This window comes from Pseudopipra pipra, chromosome Z (genome assembly GCF_036250125.1).
Source record: "Pseudopipra pipra isolate bDixPip1 chromosome Z, bDixPip1.hap1, whole genome shotgun sequence".
Lineage (NCBI taxonomy): Eukaryota > Metazoa > Chordata > Aves > Passeriformes > Pipridae > Pseudopipra > Pseudopipra pipra.
The window spans coordinates 62,256,785-62,281,230 of NC_087581.1; the positions used below are offsets into that span (position 1 = coordinate 62,256,785).

General features: G+C 43.2%; 2 protein-coding genes across 5 annotated transcripts in view; one reads left to right on the forward strand and one right to left on the reverse strand.

The window, feature by feature from the left end:
* Positions 1 to 1,404: 1,404 nt before the first annotated feature.
* TMEM215 (transmembrane protein 215) lies at positions 1,405 to 9,104 on the reverse strand. The gene has a single exon (XM_064641806.1). The coding sequence runs from the start codon at positions 8,905 to 8,907 to the stop codon at positions 8,188 to 8,190; it is 720 nt and encodes a 239-aa protein (XP_064497876.1). The 5' UTR covers positions 8,908 to 9,104; the 3' UTR covers positions 1,405 to 8,187.
* A 118-nt stretch (positions 9,105 to 9,222) lies between these two features.
* TOPORS (TOP1 binding arginine/serine rich protein, E3 ubiquitin ligase) overlaps positions 9,223 to 24,446 on the forward strand; it is a 57,403-nt gene continuing 42,179 nt past the window's right edge. The window contains exon 1 of one of the 4 annotated variants that reach the window (XR_010426687.1): positions 9,223 to 9,381. The gene's annotated coding sequence lies outside the window, so the exon portion shown is untranslated. The remainder of the gene's footprint in view (positions 9,382 to 24,446) is intronic. The other 3 variants (XR_010426678.1, XR_010426680.1, XR_010426677.1) reach the window with 3 other exon arrangements.

Sequence of the window (24,446 nt, forward strand, 5' to 3'; positions counted from 1 at the left end):
TCCAGTCAAATTTTTTAAAATTAAAATTTTTAATTGGTTTCATATTTTTTGTAAGCCTAAAAAAATACTTTCTCTGCTTTTGAGTTTCATATTAGTAGGTAGTTACCTTTTTTGTAATCTTTGTGAAATAAATCTTTCGGTTATCCAGAGCCAAGAGATGTTCTCCAATACAACAATTTCCTTCATGCAAATGCTATCTAGAAATTGTCAGACTCTCTGCTCTATTATAATCCTTCATAATGTATTAGATGTTTTACATTATTCTTTAAATGAGTTGGCATTTGTTTACATTTTTATTAAAAAGGCACATATCCTAGGGTTTTTTATGAAATGTGGATGTGAAAGCATATGTTTTGCTATATTTGTCTGTAGCAATACTTCAGTTTTAACTCTTTTGCTTTATCTTAATGTTGTTTATAGAATTAAAAGCTCTAAAATGTGTGTCTTATGAGTTTAACTTCTTCTAGAAAGCAATGAGTGGTAAGTGCCCATAAGCAAGCTTGTTGGATTGACAGCTTTCAGCTCTGACAAGTCTTCAGGTAGTAATTCAAAGTCTGCTGAAGATAATACAGACTCTTGCAGACTTAGGAGGCTTAGAGTCTGGTGTTTATCTACAAAAGAGATACAGCTTGAATGATACCTGTGTCAGCCTACTTCAGTTTTGTTGTTGTTTATTGATCAAACAGAGCATATCCAGCATGAGAACTGGATTATTTTCTAAGGACCATAGAATCTATGATAACTCTTCTGCAACTTCAAGCAGTAGTCCTTATGAATGTCAGTTTGTCTGATGACTGTAACAATATGATGCTCTTCCTCCAGAAGACAGAAGTACAGGGTAATGAACGTCACAGATGCAAACACAAGTGTCCTCAGTCAACTGACAAGTATTTTAAGATTTATCTTGGATTTTGACAGGTGTAGTCAATGGCTACAGAAACATTTCAGATGCAGGAAAGCGTTTACCAGCTGGTAACATATGATAACAGCACAGTGTTCATCTGTGAGATGCTTTAAATCCACAGAAGTTCACATCTCAGATGTGGAGTCAGTCAGCTAATCTAGCAGAAATTCTTTTCTAAAATGGCACTCTATACAGACAAGTATGTGATATGTTCCTCCTTTCCTTCAACATTGTATTCTACAAGAAAATTGGAAAAAATTACAATAATAGAGCTGAAAAAGTGAAAGCAATATGTACCTTATAGATTACTTTATTTCTTCACTCAGCAGCCATTCATTGTCCACAGTCACGCAAAATAATACAGAGGATACTAATACTGTATTCCTGATGTGGTGATTTTATGGAAGGGTTATGCATTTTGATTATTGCTTATTGCAGTTCCATCTGCATAGCATTGGGAATGTAGATAGGAATATTAAAAAATCACACAACACAAAAACTGACTTATGAAAGTCTTTAATTAGATTGATGAACTTTCACTATCTTGTTTCAACTTCAATATTGAGGAACAGACTGAACAATCACAACATTTAAAAAAATCACAACAAGTAAAAAGAAAACGTCATTAACATATTTCCAAGTGTAAAACTTCCTAGATTTCATTCAAACCATTGGCACTGGAAAGAGACTGTGTTTTGCCACCAGAAGTTATTCTTTATCCCCTAGATTAGGTAGCAAACATCTTATATTTATCTTGTTACTGATATGTGCAGGGGGTCTCCAGTTTCAAGGTTATTTTTTTCTAAACAGTTATCTGCTTCTTCATACAGCTGATTAGTCAAACCAAATTTATTCAAATAAAAGTGAAATAAAATCAGGTATTCTTTGCAAACAGTGGACGGGCATAGTATGATTGTTGAGCCTGACTGTGCAGTCAAAGGATGCAGAGTCTCTCCAAGATCCATGTCTGATTAGTATGAGATTCCCCAGTATGTAGAACATCTCTCCCATCCCACTTAGACACTTACTAATAGCCCTTCCATCTGAATTGACCTCAATAGTAAGAATCTTTGGTTTTTTTAAGTGTCTTTCTGGGGCTGTCCTTTCAGACTAATAAAAAGACAAGGCTATGCTACATTATTCTGATTATTCTCCAGCTGACTACCATCTGCTTTTCAGTTAATGAGTTCTCTATCCTAATTCCTCTCTGAATTTTTCCCTACTTCATGCCAGTACGTATAAAACATTGGATTATACATTTTTTACATTCTAAATTGGAATTCAGAAATGAAATTATTTGCAAAAAAATGTCCTCTCCAAAGAAAATACAGGAAAATTCCCTTTCTAATTTTAAATTTGCTTAAATGAACTTTCTAATATAGAGACATGAAACAACCAGTTTGAAATGTGAGAGAGTGGGTTTTGTAGATTTTGTGAGGAAACCTTCCAAAGAGCATTCCTACATCTACTGATGTTATTTAGTGCCCCACAGGATACTAACCACAGTCCTCTGGTTCAGACAGCAAACAAGCTACCCCATCTTCTGTAGTTGTACCTCACTCTTCCACTGCATTAGGTTTAAAGTGCATATGCACCCTTTTTGGAACTAAATTCAAAAAACTGGATTCAACAGTTTCCATACAACACTAAGTTTGACCCTGAAGATTCACATCAAATTTTTACTGTTACACCTTTGTGAATTTTGCCTTGGATTTCAACAGCAACAAAATAGTTACTTCCTGCGAGTGCCAAATGTAAAGCTAATGTAGTAGCATCCTTATGTACTTGACTGTGTATAACTGCTGATTATTAGTGCATTTCATAGTAAAATACAGTGATGTGCAAATAAGTGTTTTGATGAGATCTGAAAATGAATCAGCTTTCCTGGCATCAGATCCCTACTACATCTAATTTTTTTCTGTTGCTCTTGTATCCTGCCTTCAGGCAGAAAAACACTCTCTGTCCCCACCTAAGGAGCCTGTTCAGGGAAAGCTACCGAAGAGAAAATACACATATGGCAGAATGCACTAAACATATTGCCTCTGTGACCAGAATTTAACACAGTTAATCTGACAAATTTGGTTACTTTTGCTATCATGAAGAACACTTCTTTTTCTGTTCTACTCTCACTAGAACAAAGTACAGACCCAGATTTCCAAAGCGTTTAACCCTTTTTCACTCCCTAAGTAATGACGCTTGAAGTTGAAATACTAAAACTGAATCTTTCAGAATTGACCAAAGGTTCAAGGCTTTTACCAGTGGTTTAGGGAAATACTGAATGCAAAGCACTGGAAAACTTCAATTTTCAATTGCCAGGATTTCACAGGGGCTGTATTGAAGCACAGACCTGGGATACTTTAACTCTGTTGAAAGAACTGTGTGTTCTTAAACAGCCACAACAGAGTTGTTCTTAAAAAAACTTTCTTCTTCTAAAGGATGGAAGGAATTATAAATTGCAACAATAGGCTTGAAGCAGGAAAGTTAGAAAGACACCTTTGAGGAGATCTCAAATTAATATGTGGCTACATTGTGCATTCTGTGACCTGCTCTTGCAAACGAATGTATAATGTATATGCACCCATCCATGGTGCAGTACGAAAAAACATTAGGCATAAACACTTGTGTGTACTGACACAAGGCTAATTCATGCAACTGTTGAAGGGAAAAGAAGCCATGATTTAAACACCAATGAAAGCTGAATCTCCTTGTCTGATAAAGACACAGAGGGTCTGGAATTCTAACACTGACAGGACCGATAAATTAACAGTAATGCTTATAGATGAAAGTTTGCCAGAGAGCAGTAAAAGTCGCTTCTAGATCCATTCTCTGTGTTGTTGCCAGACATAAAAGGGCAGATACCACCAGAGAAATAACAAACTCTCCAAGAGCAGTCCCACTAGGGATTGTGTGTTCAGGCTGGCTGCAGAGTAGAAATGAGTTGAGCATGAGCTGCATTGCAGCTGATGCCCCACTCTGTGTGTTAAGAATCTGTCAAGAAAACACTTCTAGTCTACATCTTAGGAAACTCCTCTACATGTTTTAATACAATTCATTTTGGAAACTTAGACAGAAACCTTTCAGGACTCAAAAATCTTCATGTCGGAACTGCATTGTCTAGCAATATGGCTTTACTGGCAACATGTTGAGACTCAAGATTCTGTGTGCTGATTGTGCTCTGCAAATAAATAGATCAGTTCCTACTTGCAAATGAAAATCAAGTTGCCTTGGTGGTCTGACAGTCACCCATCTCTAACCCACCACAAAATTCCAAGCCTGTGTTGCAAGAACTGACAATTTAGTTGGATCATCAAATGGATGATGTAGTGCCCAATTCTACCACTCTGGCCAAAAGCAGGAGTTCATTCTGTGAACAGTCTGGTATGTAGCAGCAGAAATGGTGAGAGGGGGTCATAGTAGCTGTTACTCTGCTAATTACAACACAATAAATAGTTACTAAAGTCAGGACTGCAGAGAGGTTGGATCAGGAACTGCCTGCGGAAGAGCAGGATATTTCTGTAGAATGAAGATCAAGAACACAATACCAGTCCTGAAAGACAAGACAGAGTCTCCTGAGAGAGATTCTGAGCACACTCTCCTCCTGTTTGTTCCATTCCTGGCAGAAAGGACCAGCAACTGTTTAGTGCTCAAGAGGACAAACTGCACACTGACTAAAACTTCTAACTGTCTGTTAAAGACTTTGCAATGATCAGCTTGCATGACTGTAAAAAATTCTATTTGTGACAACAGAAATTTAAAAAAAGTAACACAAAATTTCACTGTGTACCATTGATCTACGTGTCACATTTCTTCTTAGAAGAAGATAAACTCTACTACAACACTATGACAAATGCTATTCCAAAAATAATTTTTATATATCTTAGGAACCTTCTCTGAATGTACAAATCACTGTTTTACTTCAAACACTATATACAACCTGCCACCCATGTTTTAGGACCAAGCAGTATGTGGCAATAGACATTTATCCCACAAGCAGAGCTCCCCTACAGCTGCATGCATTATTTGGAAGCTAACACTGAGAAGTGGGATTTTGATCCAGAGGTTTTTTAGACTAGTAAGAACAGAAAGAAGCTCTCACCTCTAGTCGTGGCTTAGAGTCACACCCTAAGCTGTGGTATCCTGAAGCCAAATTCAGACTAGAAGCTGCCTCTGAAAAGCAACATGATTATTCCTTCTTGTTCTAAGGTCAGCACTGGTACTGCAAATTCTAGTGGCCGTCAAAAGAGACCACATGAGCTGAACAAAAATAAAGTCCTAGTACCTCTCTGGCCTGGGCATGTTATCTACATAAAAACCTTGAAGTTTCTGTCATGCTATCTTCGATCAAATAAGCAGTAGATTTCTACTGCAAAACCATGGTGTTTGAAAAAGGTCACTTTATTAAAAAAAAACACAAACAATCAACAAATGCTTATTTTTAAAATGGCCAAATTAATCCATTTCCATTTTGTTCTCTAACTAGCAGAAAAGAAAGGACAAAAATATAAAGAAAGAGATTTCAGAGGCCATACTAATATATTTCTTTAGCATCAAATTCTCACATGCTCAATAAAAAACTTTAGTGGATCATGGTGGATTAGCCTAGAAATATTGCCTAAAGGTGTAGTTTGTTAAGAAATATTACCTCAGCAAAATGAATTAGAGGGATTAAATTGCTTGTAAAAATCACATTTTAACCATATTATTTTAATATATCTTTATATATTGTGGGAAGTTTTCACTCCCGTTAAACTTTGCTTTAATACAAACGTTCTCGAGTTTTTACACTAAGAATGGAATAACGCATGTGACTCAGATCTGCATGTCTGTGTCTCAAGTTAGATATTTACCATTCCATTTATCACTAGAGTTTGCTGTCTTGTCTTGAAAAACCCCATATAACTTTTGACAGAGAATATGTAATCCTAGAAAAAAATGGAAAAACTTGACCTCTTCCCATATATATAGATATATATTTGCAGAACTGTACAAATCTAGGTTCCCAGCAGGCTGATGCTTTGCTCTCTTATGCAAGTGATTGCTCACAACCCTGTTAAAGGCAGCACACAGCTACCCAGTAGCCTGTTTTCTCATGGTGGGTCTGATCTTCAGGGATGCTGAGTGCCCATGGGCACACACTAAACCCTCACCTGCTTTCCTTGGAGACAGAAAGCAAAAGATTCTATTCCTCATCATGTTCATCAGCAGTATTTTAGCTGTTGGCTTCAGAGGTTGTGAAGTAAGATTTCCCAGTGCCATCAAAGACCTGCTCTGTACACTGCAGAATAAGGTCTCGCAGTGACTAAGCTTGCAGGAGGCAAGCTGCTGACAACAGAGTGCTTTTATGTGGAAGTGGGAGCTGAATATGTCAGAGAGAGGGTCTGTCTTGTGGAATTCCTTTGCTCAGCAAATAAAACTTGGGCTGGACAGAGTGCAAGGGTTTATTTATTACCACAGTACTCTTCCTGCATGCCTGAGCAACAAAGCTGCTAGTAACCACCTATTGAGAGGCTTTACCTGACTCAAACTAGCTAGTGTTTTTTGAATGTGTCCTAATAGCATCCTGATGCTAAAGTGTGGCCAAAGCTTTAACATCTTGTTTGATCTGAAAGAAATCAAACTATCCAATGTAAAAAATTTTGTTTCCTCCTTCTGGAAAGCTTTTCAGAGACTGGCCGACTGTTACTACTTGAAGTAAGTTTCTAAACCAACAAACAAGCACACAAGTGTATGCATATTTACATTCAGTATCCAGACAATTCCGTAGACAGGGAAAGCTCATTTCAGTGCAAAGTTCTTTTCCACTTTCTACACAACATCTGAGGTTGCTACAAAAGAAGGCCTGGTTTTCTTGTTTCCTATTCTGATTCAAAACATTTATCTGGTGCAATTTATGGTTGACAAAAACGAGCTAAGTAGAGACAGTTAGTAAGACTTGCATCACACAGGAACTTTTTGGAGTTGTGAGAGTTTAGTTATAGGAACTGGGGCTTTGTGAGATGCTAACTCTGTACTTTAGCAGCCTAAGACCTTAACCCTTGGAGCAGCTGCTTAGCATGTACGTTGTGTTACACCATGTCTCTGATACCTAGTTAGTAGAGGCCAGTTAAGATTTTTATACACAGCATGGAAAATGCAATTTACTGTTGGACAGAATAGCTGGGATTTGTGTTTCTGCATGTTAACTGCAGGCTCAGATTTTGAATGAGCCAAGTTAATCCTCCTTACTTGCTTCATATTTTCTTGCTATGTATCCACAAGCTGTGAGTAAAAACGTGTCAGTCAGGTCCTCTCTTCCCTCCCCACAGCAAAGCATGGCTTTGAGACCTCTGACTGGACTGTAACCATGCATCACCCATACAGAAACATATGGCATTTTAGAAAAGGCACAAGAAAATGGCATTTTCAGAAGGGTAAGATCCTGCTCTGCACATAACCCATAGAAGTCTATTCCCTAAGCAACTTTTGAGGTACTGAAATACATTTTAAAGGCATAAGTCCACTGACATCTCCTTCTAGTCTGTGCAAGAACTGTGTCATGATCATGTTGTAATCTCCTTGTCAAGTATGCCTATAAAATCCCAAAGTGTTAGAAACACTTCAGTGAAGTCAAGACCAGTGGAGAATTAAGCTAACAGATCTGTGTTGCATGCTATTGATGATGGATTAGCCTTTGAAAAGTCCTCTGAGCCTATCTGGTTCCTAGGAGACTTTCAGGAGAGCCCACAGGGTCAGCACATTGATTTCTTGATGCAGAGGAAAATAAAATCCTGTCAGGAAGAAGAAGAGGGACAAATAACTTCTACACTCCCTGACATCAGCCATCTACTGAAGTGCATGCTGACATCTCTCAATCCCTCCCAAAACGAAGTGACAGTATTTCAAAGATTCATTCAGCTATAGAGCACCACATTCTTTCCCACAGACAGTTTGAGTCTGATTCAGCTCTTGATCCCAGCTGACAGCCACTGCCCTCCTGCCAGGCTGCCTACAGGCCTCGTACAATAGGCAGCAGGAAAACAGAAGGGAGAGAAAGGGAGAAAATAAAATTAAAATGTAATTTTTTTTCCCCCAAAATGAAGAATGGAATTCTTTAACCTCTAAACATGCTTGTTTACTTACAGAAAGAATATTTCAGGCACAAAAGGTTTGAGTCAGTCACATACCAGGTTAAATTGAAATAGTATCAGGATTGTCCCATGCAGTGTAGTCAGCTATATTATCCCCTATCAAGAAGTTGAAGTTGCAGTTTTTGTATACACACATATATGTAAAGTATATGTCTTTCACACTATGCTCTCCTGGTCTGAGTTGATTCCGGTAGGGTTTATGTAACAACAGTATCTGTCATAAGGGCTGTTATCCTTGTAAGAACAGACAATGATACTGTCTTTAGGTGCCACAAAAATGTTGTCTTCAATTTCAGGGCAAGCAATGCTGTCCCTGCTGGGAGAAGAGCTCTTCTTCTCCAAGGCACTGTATGTGGAGCCATCTCCCACACACAGAGTCAGCGGCATCTGTGGGTAAGGGGTCTCCAGGTATTTCAGCATGTCTTCCTGTTCCACTTTCTTGATGAGGCTGCTGCATTCTCCCATGGTGGCAGCGGCGGTGGTGCAGACGAAAATGGAATTCTCCTCACCCCGCAGCACCCTCCTATCCCTCTGGTATGCTTTCTTGGCCAGTTTGTCACAACTCCCCTTGCCAGACTCCAGGTCTGAGGGGGTCCTTAGCAGCTCCATGACATCTCGGTCCTTCACCCGCTTACAACACGGACGCATGTCCTCGGGCCATTTGGTGCAGCCGTCGGTCTTTCTGGTGAGGGCAATAGCGGCGATGCCCGGCAGACAGATGGCCGGCCCGATGGCCAGCAGCGGGATGTCTCCCAGGGTCTCTCCCTTCATGCCAGACACGGTGAACATGAAGCCGAACACTAGGAAGACGCTGACCAGAGCCACCACCAGCCCCGTCCGGGGGTTGATGTCGTCGGGTCTCAGGGTCCGCGCCATCCTGCCGCTGGGCGCGGGGACACTTCACTCCACCGGAGCGCCCCTCGGGACAGGGGACAGATGTGCCCCGGCAAGCGACTCAAGTTTCCCAGACAGTGAAGCGCGGAGAACTCCGACAGCCGGCACCACTCGCCTTCCCGTCGGTGGAGCCGCAGACGGAGGGCGGGCCGGAGCCGGGAGCCGTCCTGCCTCCTCCCTCTCTCCCTCCCTCACTCCTCGGAGCCGCTTTGAGCTGCGCTAAAACGGGAGCGGCCCTCCCTCCTCCGGCAGCCCCGCTGCGCCCTCCCACGAGTGGGCTCGGGGGGTTCCAACCCCGGCAAAGGGCGGGAGAAGAGACACCGGGGCGGTTTTAAGCAGTCGGCGGGCGGGGAGCAAGCAGCCGCGAAAGAATACCTGCCCTGCCGCCTCCTCCTCGTCCTCCTCCTCCCCCTCCTTGTCCTCCTCCTCCGGCCCCGCCGGAGTCCCACAGCAGCCGTGAGTACGCGCACGGCCCCCGAGTGCCGCGGCGCGGGTGCCGCGGGGTCGGTACCGGGGGGTCGGCGGAGTTCCCCCACCTGATGGCCACCGCTGCTTGGCCGGCCCTGCTGCCACTCCGGGCAGTCTTTCCCTCACGAGTGGATCCCCCACTGGCGTCCTTCTCCGGGGGAGTCGGCCTGCGCATCCTGCGTACGGACCTCCGGCCCGAAAGCCCCTGTCTCCGTGGGGACAGGGCTTGCGGACTAAATCCTCCCCCGGGCAGACAGCAGTCCTGCCCCGAGTCCTTTCCTGAGTTAGGTACAAGTGGAGAGCAAGGCTTCAGGAGATGCTGTGCTGCAGCTGGATTTCACCCCGGAGGAGGCCCTTAGGGAAAAAGCCTCTCCCGGTGTTATTCGCTCCCCAAGATCTGAGTGAACTTAGATGCCGGGATGCATCTCGCAGGGGTTTCCTTGGTTTCAAAGGTGTGCCGGCTGTGATGGTGATGTTCCATCCCTGTGTTTTGATGCACTTGGGTGATGGCAAAGTAAGCACCTCGAGGTGAATGAGTATAGGAAAGAATCTGAAATGTGTGGGAATATGGAAATGCAGCAGCATGATCAGGAAGGTTGCCAGTGAAATAAAGGAGTAAATGCTTCCACCTGGGGAGAGATACTGGGAGATGAAAAGGAGTGATACCAAAGAGCTTTCAAGAAAATTAAGATAATAGAAAAGGACACACTGAACTAAACTGTGAAACCATGGTTTCTCTAAGTTTTCCCAGTAATATAATTCCTTTTCCTCATACTAAAAATTTGGAAAGCTCAGAAAAGCCAATTTAGGAAACGCGCAAATGCTCCTCAACTTTAAGTCTTATTTACCCTCTTATTTACCCTCCCTACAGTACAACATGAACAGAGCACATCTGGGTTGTAGGTTTCTAAACTGCCCGAGAATATCCTTTCATTAATGGGAACAGCTGCTGCCTTACAGGACACTTTCTTCATAAATGGGATGTCAAGTTATAGCCTTTGCTGTTTAATTTGAAGGATGAGTAAGTGGGAGTAGAAGTATACTTCTTCTGTTATTAAGGGAGAGTTATTAAGTCAGTGGCAGTAACCTGGGTTTGAGATTAAAAGTTTGTAATGGACCATGATCATTGTTTCAACTTGTACTCCAGAAGGTTGTCCAGTAAAATCCACACTGAACCTCCCTCCTGTTGCTGCATGGTCTGAAATAGGAATAATTTGGACTTTGTTAGAAATACTCTTCTTGACTGAAAGACTTAAAAATCAAAACCTTTCAGTTAGATTTCAGCACAAGTTAACTTCTACTTTTGCCACTGTGCAGGATTTAGCCGTACAAGAAATGACAGTAGTGTCTTGGCTCCTCTTTTCCAGAGTGAGAATTTGCTTCTTGTTTCCATCTGCTGTTATTCAGATACACAGCTTTTATGTCTTCACACTGGAATTAATAATGCCTTTTTTTACCCGTCTGTTGAATTCTGTAGGAAAGGAAGTGATTAGCCTTCAGCCTGTCTGTCCCACATAAATAAAATATTGTAAAGTGTAAGTTACGAGCACTGTTGTGTTGATAACTAATGCCATGAAAGTCACCATTCCTGCTCCCTGACCTTCCTTCACCTCCCTTACTGCATTTGAATAGTCTTTCAAAAAATTGGAGATTGGTTTTTAGTTGAAAAAAAACTCTGATGCTTGGAAGTAACAATTACCTGAAATTGTATTCATCAACAGTCCTTCAGAAAAAGAAAAAGTGCATCACTATATGACACAGAAATGTAAATATTAGTGGCATCAGCGGAGAGGAAAAATACCTTAAGAGCTGCAGTACATGTCAGAATATCTAAGAGGAATAAAAATGGCCCTTCAAATTTAAGCGACAGGCTTACTGAGATGGAAGAAAGAACATCTACTTTGAAACAGAAAGCTATTAGTGGACAGAAGAATACAGAAAATGTCAGGATAAAGGTGGAACTAAATGCCTTCAATTTGTCCCTTTGTGAGTGTTTTCAAAACAAGATGTTTTCTTCCTGGGAGAGGGGGTAGGAGAGGGAAAACAAACACCCTGTTCCAGGAAAGCATGCTACAATTGTTAAAATGGTCTTGCAAATCTAGAAATCAAGAGACCAGCAAGTATCTCTTAACATAACTGAGTAACAATGCAAATAGTTGAATTTTCTATCCTGTTAATAACACAACCTCTTTTGAGGTGAAGCATGTTTCTGTTCTGGTGCTGTACAGAAAAATGAGGTACTCAACAACTTTTTTGCCTCAGTCTGCCATGGCAACCTCTCTTCCCACACTTCTCAAGTGGATTTACTGTAAGATGGGGACTGGGGCACAAAAATGGTTCCCAGTGTAATAGATCAGGTTTGTGATCACCTGAGGAACCTGAACACACCAGTTTATGGGATCCAGTGAGATGCTGTGCTGGTTTTGACTGGGGTAGAGTTAATTTTCTTCACAGTGTCTAATATGGGCCTGTGTTTTGTATCTATGCTGAACACAGGGGTGACAACATAAAGTAGTTTCTGTTATTGCTGGGCAGGGGTTACACAGACCCAAGGCCTTTTCTGCTTTTCCTTCTGCCACACTGGTAAGGAAATTGGGGATGTGTGGGAGACTGGGAGCAGACACAGCCAGGACAGGTGACCCAAATTGATCAAAGGGATATTCCAGACCCCACAACATTATGCTGAGTATATAAAGTGAGGGAAAGAAGGAGAGTGGAAGGGACATTTGGAATGATAATGTTTGTCTTCCCAAGTCACCCCTTATGCGTGATGGGGTCCTGCTCTGCTGAAGGTGGCTGAACACCCGCCTGCCCATAGGAAGCAGTGAATGAATTCCTCATTTTGTTTTGCTTGTGTGCCTGGCTTTTGCTTTCCCCTTTATCTCAATCCAAAAGTTTTCTGAGTTTTACCCTTCTGATTCTCTGCCCAATACCAATGGTGAGGGAGTGAGTGAGCAGCTACATGGGGCTTGGCTACTTGCCGGGATTAAACCACAACAGATGCATCCCAGACTCCCAAGGGAATTGGCTGATGTAGTTGCCAAGCCACTCTCTATGGTATTTGAAAAGTCCTGGCAATCAGATGAATTCCCAGGTAATTGGAAAAGGGGAAATATTGGACCCATCTTTTAAAAAGGTAGGAAAGAGGACACTGGAAACTACTGAACTTTCAGCCTTCCTGGGTTGACATTTCCCATTAAAAGCTACACAGTGCTGCAAAAAGAAATAGACCAAACTCACCCCTGTGCCTGGAAGATTATGGAACGGGTCCTTTTAGAAGCTCTGCTAAGGCACATGGAGGACAGGGAGGTGATTTGTGACATAAAGCCAGCATGGCTTCACCAAGGACAAGTCCTGCCTGACCAACCAGGTGGCCTTCTATGATGGAGTGACTACATCAGTGGACAAGGGAAGGACTAGGGATGTCATCTATCTAGATTTCTGTAAGGTGTTTGACATGGTCTCTAACAACATCCTCCTCTCTAAATTGGAGAGAGAAGGATTTGACTGGGGAGCTGTTCAGTGAATAAGGAATTTTTGGACAATCAGATCCAGAGGGTGGTGGTCAACAGCTCAGTGTTCATATGGAGATTGGCAATAGGTAGTGTTCCTCAGGGATCTGCACTGGGACAAGTGCTATGTAACTCACCCTCACTGTTGGAGAACCATCAGCAGGTTTGCAGTCAACCTGTTTTGAGTGGTTTGAGTGGTGCAATTGATGTGCCTGAGGGATGGGATGCCATCCAGAGGGACCTGGACAAGCTCAAGAAGTGGGCCCACAGGGATCTCATGTGGTTTAAAAAGACCAAGTGCAAGATGTTGCACCTGGGTCAGAGCAACCCCCAGTATCAATACAGTCTGGGGGATGAACGGAACAAGAGCAGCCCTAATGAGAAGGAGTTGGGGGTGCTGGTGGATGAGAGGCTGGACAGGAGCCAGCAATGTGAGCTTGCAGAAAGCCAATTCTATCCTGGGCTGCATCAAAAGCAGTATGGCCAGCAGGGCAAGGGAGAGGACTCTGCCCCTCTACTCTACTCTGGTGAGACCACACCTGCAGTGCTGCATCCATCTCTGGGGTCCCCAGCACAAGAAGGACATGGGCATGTTGGAGTGCATCTAGAGTAGGGCACCAAGGTGATTAGTGGGATGGAGTGCCTCTCTTATGAGGAAAGGCTGAGAGAATTGTTGAACCTCATGAGATTCCCATGGGCCCACTTCTCCATGTTGTGAAGGTCCCTCTGGGTGGCATCCTGTCCTTCATGTGTGTCAACCACTCCACTCGGTGTCATCTGCAAATTTACTGAGGGTGCACTCAATCTCTTTATCTATGTCATTAGACATATGTCATCTGGTCCAAAGTACAGGCCCCTGAGGGACAGCACTTGTCACTGATGTCCATCAAGACTCTGAGCCCTTGACCACTACCCTCTGAATGTGACCATCCAAGCAATTTCTTATCAATCTAAAAGTCCACTTATTAAATCCATCTATCTCCTATTTAGATAGCAGGATGTTGTGGGGGACCACGTTGAAGGCTTTACAGAAGTCCAGGTAAATGGCATCCATAGCCCTTCCCTTGTCCACTGATGTAGTCAATCAATCCATTCCTTTTTCCAATCACTGGGAATTTCTTCTGATTGCCATGGCTTTGCGAATATGATGGAAAGTGACTTACCAACTACACTAGCTAATTCCCTGAGGACTCTGGGAGATATCTTGTTGGATCCCATAGACATGTATGTTCAGGTTCCTGAGGTGATCATGAAAGTGACCTCATACTGTAGGAAGCCCTTTTCTTCCCAGGCCTCCATCTTGCAGTCCATCAACTCACGAGGTGAGGGAATAGAGATTGGCAATGAAGAGTGAAGCAAAACAGTTGAGTACCTCAGCCTTCTCTCATCCATCGTTACCAGTTTTCCTGTCATGTTAATCAGAGGGGCACATTTTCTTTGATCTTTCTTTATTACTATGGAACAATCAAAACAGCTATCCAGATCAACAACTTTAGATGTGCTACATTCTTTCTGGTTTTTATTTAGGTTTGATGGTAGAGATCAGAAAAGAATGGATCAAGATGGATGTGCTGGAAAGGGTACTGGTTGAGTACCAGGTAATTTTTCTTAAACCCTTCTCTCAACCCGTTACCTTGCAGATATGATTGTGTGCTTCTGTCAATGGCTTTTTGCAAAAGCAAAGCCTTTCTCTGACCAGGCAGTACTGCAAAATCCATGGAAAAGTGTGTGTGGTACATTGTTTAATATCCTACAGTTAAAAGATCTGGCAGATGGAGTTTCAAATTAATGCACTACAACTGACAGCTGGCTTTTTGATAAGATCTCAGCCACACTATATGAGGACTCTAGAAGTTCTTAATAACAGGTAAAATTAGACTCTTATTTCCACCTTCCAAGCTCTGTGGCAATGCTAAAACTTGATACTGCTTCTGAATGTGGGATCATGTAAGTCCTACCTATAATCTGGATATGGAACACAGGACTAGTTTTGCTGACAAGGATTGGGATGCTCAAGTTTCAAGCTTTTACAGTTAGGCACTTGTGAACATATTTGAGCCAGCCCATTACCCTGGGCAGACAATCATACTGCTGAGGTCACTGGCAGGCACTTCAAACCTGCTCAAGAGCTGCTTCACTAAGTCCTAGCAAGTACTGCTTGCTAAAGTGGATGCTGAATGCACCACATCCATCTCCAGGCCTTCTTGAACATTGTGTTTTCTTGGCAACATCCACAAGAAGAAATACTTGAGAATTTCTTTGTGTTGTGCAACTGTGTGCTGTGATCCTCACGCACCTCAGTTAATAGATTTTTTTTTCCCACTTAACAATGCTTGTTGTTCAACCAGCTCCACATACCAAATTACCTTATTTATATTTCTTAGGGAATCTGTCTAGCTACATCTGTCTATGGCTCTTCCATGCTTCTGAACTGTGCTCAAAGCCCCAGGCAGTTCTTTGTGTTTTCATGTCCTCAAGCACAAAAAGTTCACCAGAGGGAGGCTTTTTGGACTCTGGCTGTTCACTGATGCCCCTGAGTCTTGATCTTTGTTGACAATCATATGTGCTTGACTGCTGATTGCTGGTTGATTGGCTGGATGTGGGAGGATTCTCCTGATAAGAGCATTCGATCAATAAACAAGGGGGCAAAAGGGAAACAACAGATGTCTGAAGGGCTTGTGCTTTGTCACTGAGCCTTCACAGAAGGAGTGGGATTCAAAAACCCTGGCAGTGAGTCAAGCATCCATCTTGAGGTGGGGACTTAGCAGGATTGCTGTGGAAGAAGTACAGGCTGCCGTATGAGCCACATCAACAGCTAATAAATTAGCCTGTATCATTCAATGGGAACTTTGTCCATCTGCATCATATTTCCTGGTATGCTCTTTCCCTTTGGGAAACTTCTTATTAAATATACTTTATTGCTTCTATTGAAGATTACTCAAAAGCTGCAATAAACTCAGGGAAGTCACAAGTACAGTGAGTTATGCACAGTGGTAGATAATGGGTAGCATGCTTTGTTCCAAAAAACTTAGCAAACACTTCTGAAAAGGTGTCTCTACTCAAGTTGCTTGTCTGTGGAGAAAGAGAAAGGGAAAATAATCAATGTCAGGTTGTCTCGACCTAACTCTACAGAAGAAGCTAATAATTTTGGGTGTGGTGAAACACCTTTAAAGCAGTTTTAAGCATAATCATGTAGAAATGTATGACCAAGTATTAGGGCCCTTGCAATGACTAATTCTTTCTATGAAGCTTGCTGACACCCTTCCTGTCTGTTTAAGAAAATTAAGTAAATAAGGGAACTCATCAAAAGACTATTCCTATGTTCCTTGCAGGCTCTGGAAGAGAGACTTCCCAAGACAAGCGAACTTGAAACAAATTTTAATGGGGGTGGACTTCATTGAAGTATATAGCTCAAACTATGCAAATATCTCTTTAAAAATAGTCTATGCTGTGGATATGAAGCAGGCAGTGAAATCATTGTCATAGCGCTCCTGATTGCCTGACCTCTGATTATTTAGTGCCACATCTTCACCTTGCTAAGATGTAGCAGCTAATCCCGGGAAACATTTCCAGACATACAAATGACAAGAAAACAGTCAGGATCAGTCAGCATGGATTCACAAAGGCGAAGTCATACTTGATCAAATAACCTACAGTGAAATGACTGGCCTGGTAGATGAGTGGATATTGTCTACTTGGACTTCAGTAAGGCCTTTGACATTGTCTCCTGTAAGATCATCATAGACGAGCAGTTAATATATGGCTTGGGTGAGCAGTGAGTTGGACAGAAAACTGGTTGAATGAGCAGACCAAATGTTGGTGTTTAATGGTACAACATCTACTGGATGCCAGTGACAAGCAGTGTACCCAAAGACTCAATACTGGTTGCTCATTAATCTTCATTAATGAGCTGGATGATGAGGCAGAGCGCACCATCAGAAATTTTTCAGATAATATAAAACTAGGAGGAGCAGCTGGTATTGGAGGGTCATGTTGCCATCCAGAGGGACATCAACAGGCTCGAGAAACGGACTGACAAAAACCTGATGAAATTCAGCAAGGAGAAATTCCAAGTCCTGCACATGGAGAGAAAAAAAATTAACCCCCCCCACATATGTACATATGTATATATACATACATACCTATACCTATACACACACACACGTGTGTGTGTGTATATATATATATATATATATACACACAAATATATATCTCTATAGATATATTAGATATATGCACGCTATGTGCTGCCCAGCTGAAAAGCATTTTGGCAGAATAGGACGTGGGGGTCCTGGTGGATATTAAGTTGAACCAGTAGTGTGCCTTGGTGGCAAAGAAGGCGAATTGTGGTCTGGGCTGCATTGTAGTAGGAGGAGTATTGCCAGCCAGCTGGCAGGTGATCCTGCCCCTCCACACTGGTAAGGTTACACCTAGAGTACTTCGTCCAGTTCTGAGCTCCTCAGTACAGTAGAGCCATGAACATACTGGAGAGAATCATTTCCTCAATGGACTTTCCAATGGAAAGGTCATTAAGATGACTCAGGGACTGGAGAACCTCTGCTATGAGGAAAGTGTGAGGGAGCTGGGACTCTTCAGCCTGAAGAAGAGAAGGCTCAGAGGGATCTTGTCAATGTATATAAATACCCGCAAGAAGGTTGCAAAGAGGATGGAGCAAGGCTCCAAGTGGTGCCCAGGGACAAGACCGGAGGTGGTAGGCACAAATTAAAACACAGAAGATTCCCTCTGAACCTCAGGATGACCTGAGGATTCATTTTGAGGATGACCAAGCACTAGCACAGATTGCCCAAAGAGGTGGTGGAGTCTCCACCTTGGAATTACTCAAAAGCCATCTGGACATGGTCCTGGCAAACTGCTGTGGATGACCCTGCTTGATCAGAGGTGTTGGATCAGATGAACCTCAGGAATTTCTTCCAATGTGCACCACTCTGTGATTCTTTAATGGCAGAGAAAATGATGGATGAATGTGTGTATGTGGGTGTGCACAGCCTGAGCAGTCTCTCATCACTGTGTGCAGGGGCACTGGAGGCAGAAGAAGGGCAAAAGGCATTTTTTACTGGAGAAGGGGATGCAAGTAGCTCCCTTTGAAGGAGGTGAAATCTGCATGGTGCACCAGGTGTTCTCTGGGGGAAAGAATGCAATGTGACATAAGGCATGGAGCAGCTGTGTTCTTGAATAACATGAAATCTGCTTTTTTTCAGGAGGCAGTCTGTCTGATCCCTGTCAAATGGTGATGGCTTCCCTCCACCATCTGGTCCACCAGACCATCAGCCATCACCTGACTGGAGGCACCAGAGCAGTTTGCTGCAGTCCCATGGTAGCTCCTCAGCTCTCAGGCGCTTCCCTAGCAGCCCCCCTTCTTGCTGCCTTTGGGAAATACCTGTTGCTTTACCTGCCACCACCCCACAAGCTGTGTATCTCAGAGCAGATTCCTCAGCCAATGCCCTCCAGCAGCTGCAGGGCCACAGAGGCTCCTCAGCAGACACATCTCACCTCAGCCCAGCTAGTTGCTGGTGGTGAAGATCTTTCAGGCCCTCTCTGAAGTCCCAGGGGTGAGTGATTAGCCACCAGATAGGTATCTGTCAGCTCTGCTGTCCTGGTGATCGATGCCCAAAGCCAGCAATCAGAGCAGCTGGGGATCAAACCATCAGCATGTACATGCTGCGCAATTCTCCTTTTTGTATTTGGCCGTCAGGTCCATCAGACCAAGGTCAGGGAGCGAAAGAAGTCTCTCCAGGCTTTCTTCCAATGAGTGTGAGCTACTGGAAATTGACTTCAGAGGAAACACGGTTTGAATTTTAGCCACAGGTACCAACCCTGAGGATTTTGGGAGGAAGGATGTGAAGAAATAGTTGTTAGGAAGATATTGCTGTTTTCCTCCATGCATAGTGCATGGATTCAACCACTTTTCCTGAAGCTGCACCCATAGTATCCATTATCTAACTAAGCCATTGCAGATGGTGAGATGACGACAACCATGAGTCAGTCACGGTTCTGCACTGTGTCAGGAAGCAGGATTTAAAGGTAGGGTTATATGTTCATTGTGCTGAGGGCACAGCACCGTGAATGTATAAATCAGATTCTGGTGTTTACTACATGAGGAGGTGTGTAACCACAAAGGTTGAAGGACAGTGATGGGGGAGGACTCTGCCAGTGTTACACGCCTTCCAACGTAATAGGGTGTTCTTGTGTTTCAAAGGCATTTGATGCAGGGAGGGTATTAAAGTTTTTATAGCTGTACACTTGGAGTGCTTGCAATACTTAGAGCTGGTAAAAACCTGGCATGCTGATATCAGGGCATATCAAAAGCCTTTTGATTGCAAGCGTGGGTGTAAATACACAGCTAATTCACTCCCTTTCTGTAGAACAGACCTGTATCTCTGAAGATGCAGGGAAGAATGCCGTAAAAAACAGCTACATATGTTGCAGAGGAGGAGCAGAGCACATGAAGGTCTCCAGCCATCCTACAGGAGTAAGGGGTGGTGCAAATCAACTTTGAGCACAGGTTCAGAATGGCCAAACCTGTTCCTCTGCCCACCTTCATCTACTCTGCACTCTGTATGGAGCAGAGGCATCCTAGGCCACTCAGGGCAGCTCCATTTGAATATTGATGTGTCTTACCATCCTCCACAGATGAGCTTTAACCTTGCTGCTGGGTTTAGAGGGCCCCAGTGAACACTTACCCAATGCTGGCCCTTCACAGCCCATCAAAACCCATTCTCTGGTGAGGCTCCATCTCTACATTAAGTATCAGGCATCAGGTACCCTATGTCCTCTGTCAAGGGATTTCCAGCCTACAAATAAGGCAATGTGGCAAATTCCTTTCTTGCTCCGCTGTGAAATACTGTCCAATGCATATGTGCAAAATTGTTTAATTCACTTCCACCAAAGAACATATCTTTCTCTGCATGGTGGTAGGGAAGACAAGGTAACAGAAATTTTATAATAGGCTTTTTTCTCCTTCCTGCAAAGTACAGGTGGTTCCTTAGGCTCTGATGGCATTTTGGGTCGTCAGTGTACCACAAGTGTGGGCACTGCCTCTCACTGGCCTGCTCCCAAAAGCCCTGGAACAGCACGACAGCTATCAGAGGTCTGGTCTCAAGACCTACAGGGGATGACACTCCTAAAGGAGGAGCCAGTGTGCTTCCTGCTTTCCTGACTGCCAAGCAGACAGGCACAGCTTGTGCAGTGCCATCCTGACACAGGATAAAGACCCTTGGGTAAGCATGTCCTTGAGGCTTTCAGTAGACCCCAAACGTCCACTTCCCAAGCCTTGTTTTCATTTTCTGTTCAGGAAGCCACATTCAGCTGAAGCCATGGAATATGGGCATCAAAGACTCCTTGTCTAGACAGACAGCTCATCTGAGGTGCAGCCACTTGGCTTGAACACCTCCTCAACCCATCCACCTATGGAGAGTGAGCACAGGCCAGTTTGGGACCCTCATCTACCGCTGTCATGGTCTCTGAAAAGGAGCAACCAGCCATTGGGGTATTTTGACAAGCACCTTGTGCTTTGACAGGAAGCTGCAATGTGGCAGGATGAGTAATTAATTAGCCTCGTGCTGCCACAAGCGTTTCCAGTCCCAGCTGACAACAGACTAATTAAGAAAGTCCCTGTGGAGTCTATTTTAGATAACCATTTACTTTGATACAAATTAACAAGGGCTTTTCTAACAGTTTATTTCACAGGCTACTCATTAGATTAATTTATGGGGTAAACAGCCAGGACTTGAATAGACACTTTTGCTGAAGAGTGTACTAATCTTATCAAGGCAAAACACTTGCTTCCTTCTGATTTTTTGTGTCATGTTGTTTGTTGTCAGATGTTACCTTAACCCAAGTCCAAAGGCTTTGAAAACTGACGTAAGTGCTGGTTCTTAAGAACCGAATAATGTCCCTCGTATGTGATTTGCCCATCGGAGTCATTTGACTGAGCACCATGAGTGCTAAGTGCACCCCATTATGAGTATTGTCTCTTTCAGCATCTTGGTGAAGATTGAGGAACCAAACTTCCTGCCACCACAATGATCCCCGCATCTGTGACTGTGGCAAACACTGATACTCATGTATCAGTGTATGAAGTGTGACTTCATGTGCAACCTCAAGGGTTTCACAGGATCTCCCACAAAGCCTAAGAGAACCAGAAAAGGACCCTACATCTCCCAGATGGCAGGAAAGAGTGTCCTCCCTTCCTACATTAGCTTTCAAAAGCTTGACCCTACCTAACAACTGCACAGTTTGTCTTTAGGATCCTGCAGGAGTCTCAGATGTAATCCGGAACAGAGTAGGGATGTGGGTTGACAGTGAACCTACAAGCAAACTGGTTATCTCCACTTGAGGATCTGTCCAAATGGGAAAACATGTAGGAGGATTTTACCTTCCCTTACTGTCTGCACTGCTTCACGTTTACAAAGTATAGCAGTGATGGTGAAGTATTTGACTCCAAATCACGGGTGAGTGGATGACAGCAAAGATGGCAGGTTGGACCTTATGTAGCATGTGATTGCATAGCTTGGGAAGAGAAGTGTGGCTCTGGACAGAGAAAAAGAGTGAAGAACCTGAGCTGGAAGGTCTCACCTGGGGAATAAGGTGGCACCACAGCAGGAACTAAAAGCTCTTTGTCATTTTCAGCAGGGTACAGTTCTTCACATGACTGAGATCAGGTATTTCCATCATCACTAGAATTAATTGGGAAAGTCTCTTTGAAATGAATATTTGAATATCTAATATATTTTCTTTTTCCTTTGGGAGGATAATACCCAACTCCCCATTTTCAGACACCAGCAGAAACTTAGGTGAAAGCCACAGAGATAAATTTTTCTTTCACATTTGGTTGAAATTGGATTGTGGATATGTATACATAACAACTCTGTTGGGGAAATTGCTTAAGCTGGGGGTTACTCTCTACAAATCGTCTGCTCAGAGACACACAGATCGAGAAAATCTTCCGTGCTTTTCTTTCTAAAATGCTGACCCAAACTAGAACCCCTAGATTCTTGTTTAAGCTTGTTTAAGGAAGTGAAAATTAAAAGTTTAAGTGGGATTATCAGCTTGCATTTCTTAGCACCTAATTATGTGTAATTTTTACCTCACTCTCTCCCACTCCCAGAAATTCTACATGGGCAGAATTTGGAACATTTCCCCTGTGTCATGGCAACAGAGCTGTGCTGTAGAGGCTCCACAAAGCCACACACATTACGATTTTTATCCCTTGTTGCAGGCTGGTGATGCATAAACTCTTCCTTCCCAGTCCTGTCTGACCATTTTGGAGGCAAGCAGCTACAGTGAACATCAAGTGTGACTTCATTTGCTATAGCTATCTGCTTTCCACCTCCTAATCCTTAAGGCTGTTGACGATTTCCCCCATGGTTGGATGATGGGATGTTGGTGACCCACTTCCCAAGTCTGAAGGGACCACAGAGCAGAGGGTAGCTGCAGTGCCCAGCCACTCTGTTGAAGCTGAGTGCTGACAGCCAGGAGGTAGCAAGGATGGAACACAATTGCTTCTAAAATGCACACTGTGTGCTTCCCATAGCAGATGCTTCTGCCTTATCTGTGTGACAGAATGTGCTGTTGACTCACAAGGCCAGACTCCTCACAGGTGAATACTGGCTTAGTGCTATCAGCTTCGATTTCTTTCCACCAAAAGCCTCCAAGGACCCTATTAAGAAGGGGGCTTGGGTTTTTTTTTAGGAGGAGTAGCTTTATATAAGCAGCCTGTGCCACATTGATGCAGTTTTTACTCCTATCCTTTTCTGACCAGTCCTCTGGGCATTTCATGGTGGCTTCCTGAGGTCACTGGCACTGCTGTGCTGACTCCTACCTGGTGTGCTACTCCCTCGCCAGAGCTCAGCCTGCCAGAACAATAACTTTGTCTACCAGGAGCACTCATGTCAACTGCTGGGTGCAGATAGGTGAGCTGCAGTTGTCACTCCTTTTGAAACCATCTGCTGGTTGTTTTTTGGTTCTTTTTTAATCACCTTTAAATATCTGCTCTCAAGAACATCGTGTGGTTTCTAAGGATGCTGTATGCATAAGAGCCCCCAGGTTGTAAACTTGTGTGTCCTTTGTGCTTTGGTGCATGAACAGATGGGGTATTTGGCTGTGTTGCAGTGCCTGAGAGTCTGTCTGGCCTCTAAAGCTGACTTGATATCTGCTGCTGATTTTCCAGAGAAGAAAATCTTCATGGGACCATGAGGCTAGGGGCAAGGTCTTGTGGATGTTTTAACACCAAGTGACTACATATGGTACGTATTTCTTTGCAGAGGCATGCTCAGCCCCAGTAGTAACACTGAACAGTGCATTTTACCTGATTATGCTGCTTTTTGATTTTCAGACCTCACTAAATATGTGGGTGTGATTGCTAGGTACTACCTTGCCTCTGGGTCCCAGATCATGCATTCGATTTCTTCTATACTCCTACCCCACCTCAGGGCAAAGCTGTCTCACGGATGATGTGGTCTGCTGCTAAATACACTGAAAACAGCCATGAAGCAGGTAGTCCTTGAGCTTAAACTGTAGAGCATTATCCTATATTTCTAGTAAGGTTATTGGTTCCTATCGTGAATTCCTGCCCTAAATACCACCCTATTTTGCCCAAGGGGAGCCACCAGTAGCTGTGTTATCCCATGGCTTGTTGCAGGATCCCTGACTTCAGCAAAACAAGTTTCTAGTGATATTTTAGCATTCATTCAGACCCTGTGTCCCTGTCAGGATCTTTTCCATAGTTCCTACTCAGGTGCTAGATGCACAGCATGTAATCAGGCAGAGGGACAAAGACTGGATAAAAAATTTCTCAGCAACATCTATTTGACAGATTCATCCTCTGTGATCAAAGACCCCGTCTTGATCCTGTTAAATTTAATGGACATTTTACTAAAAACCTCAAAAGACTAGGATATGACTCTCCCTTATTTGTGAACAAGACCATTATATCATTATAGCTTTGGAAGAAATTAAATCCCTTCCCCTACTCTTTGGGTGGGAGGAAAAGGCATTTATTATGCTTCCTCCTTGGATAATGCCTGTTCTCAGAACTGGTAATCACCTGAGACAGGAGCTGGTGTAGCCTGTGTCAGAGGAGTGTGCTGTAGCAATTTCTCTCAGCATCATATAATTAGCCCTGAGTTTGGGAGATGGCTTCTACTAGATAGAGCTAAGTTTACCTCCATGATTGCAGCTGTGCATTTTTAGTCCCTGCAACCACTGGTGCTGCAGAGCCTGGCTTTGAACTTCCACTAGTTTTTATTCTTTCCTGGGAGATTTGGTACAGGGAGGGGTGTTGAAATGATTTCTCTGTCTTCCCCCAAAATTTATATTTCTGGAGTGTGTCACAAATGTACTTAGGAAAAGGAATGAATTCAGCAGTATGACTGTGCTAGCAGAGCAAATGTTTTGCTGATGGTAGCTATTTTCCCTTTCATGTTAGCACTGAATTTGTTTTGGTATTCTTGGAATGCCTTTAAACTCTTCATTTCTTCTTTAGAGTGAGCTGAAATGGTCCCTTGTGTGAAAGTTAGCTTT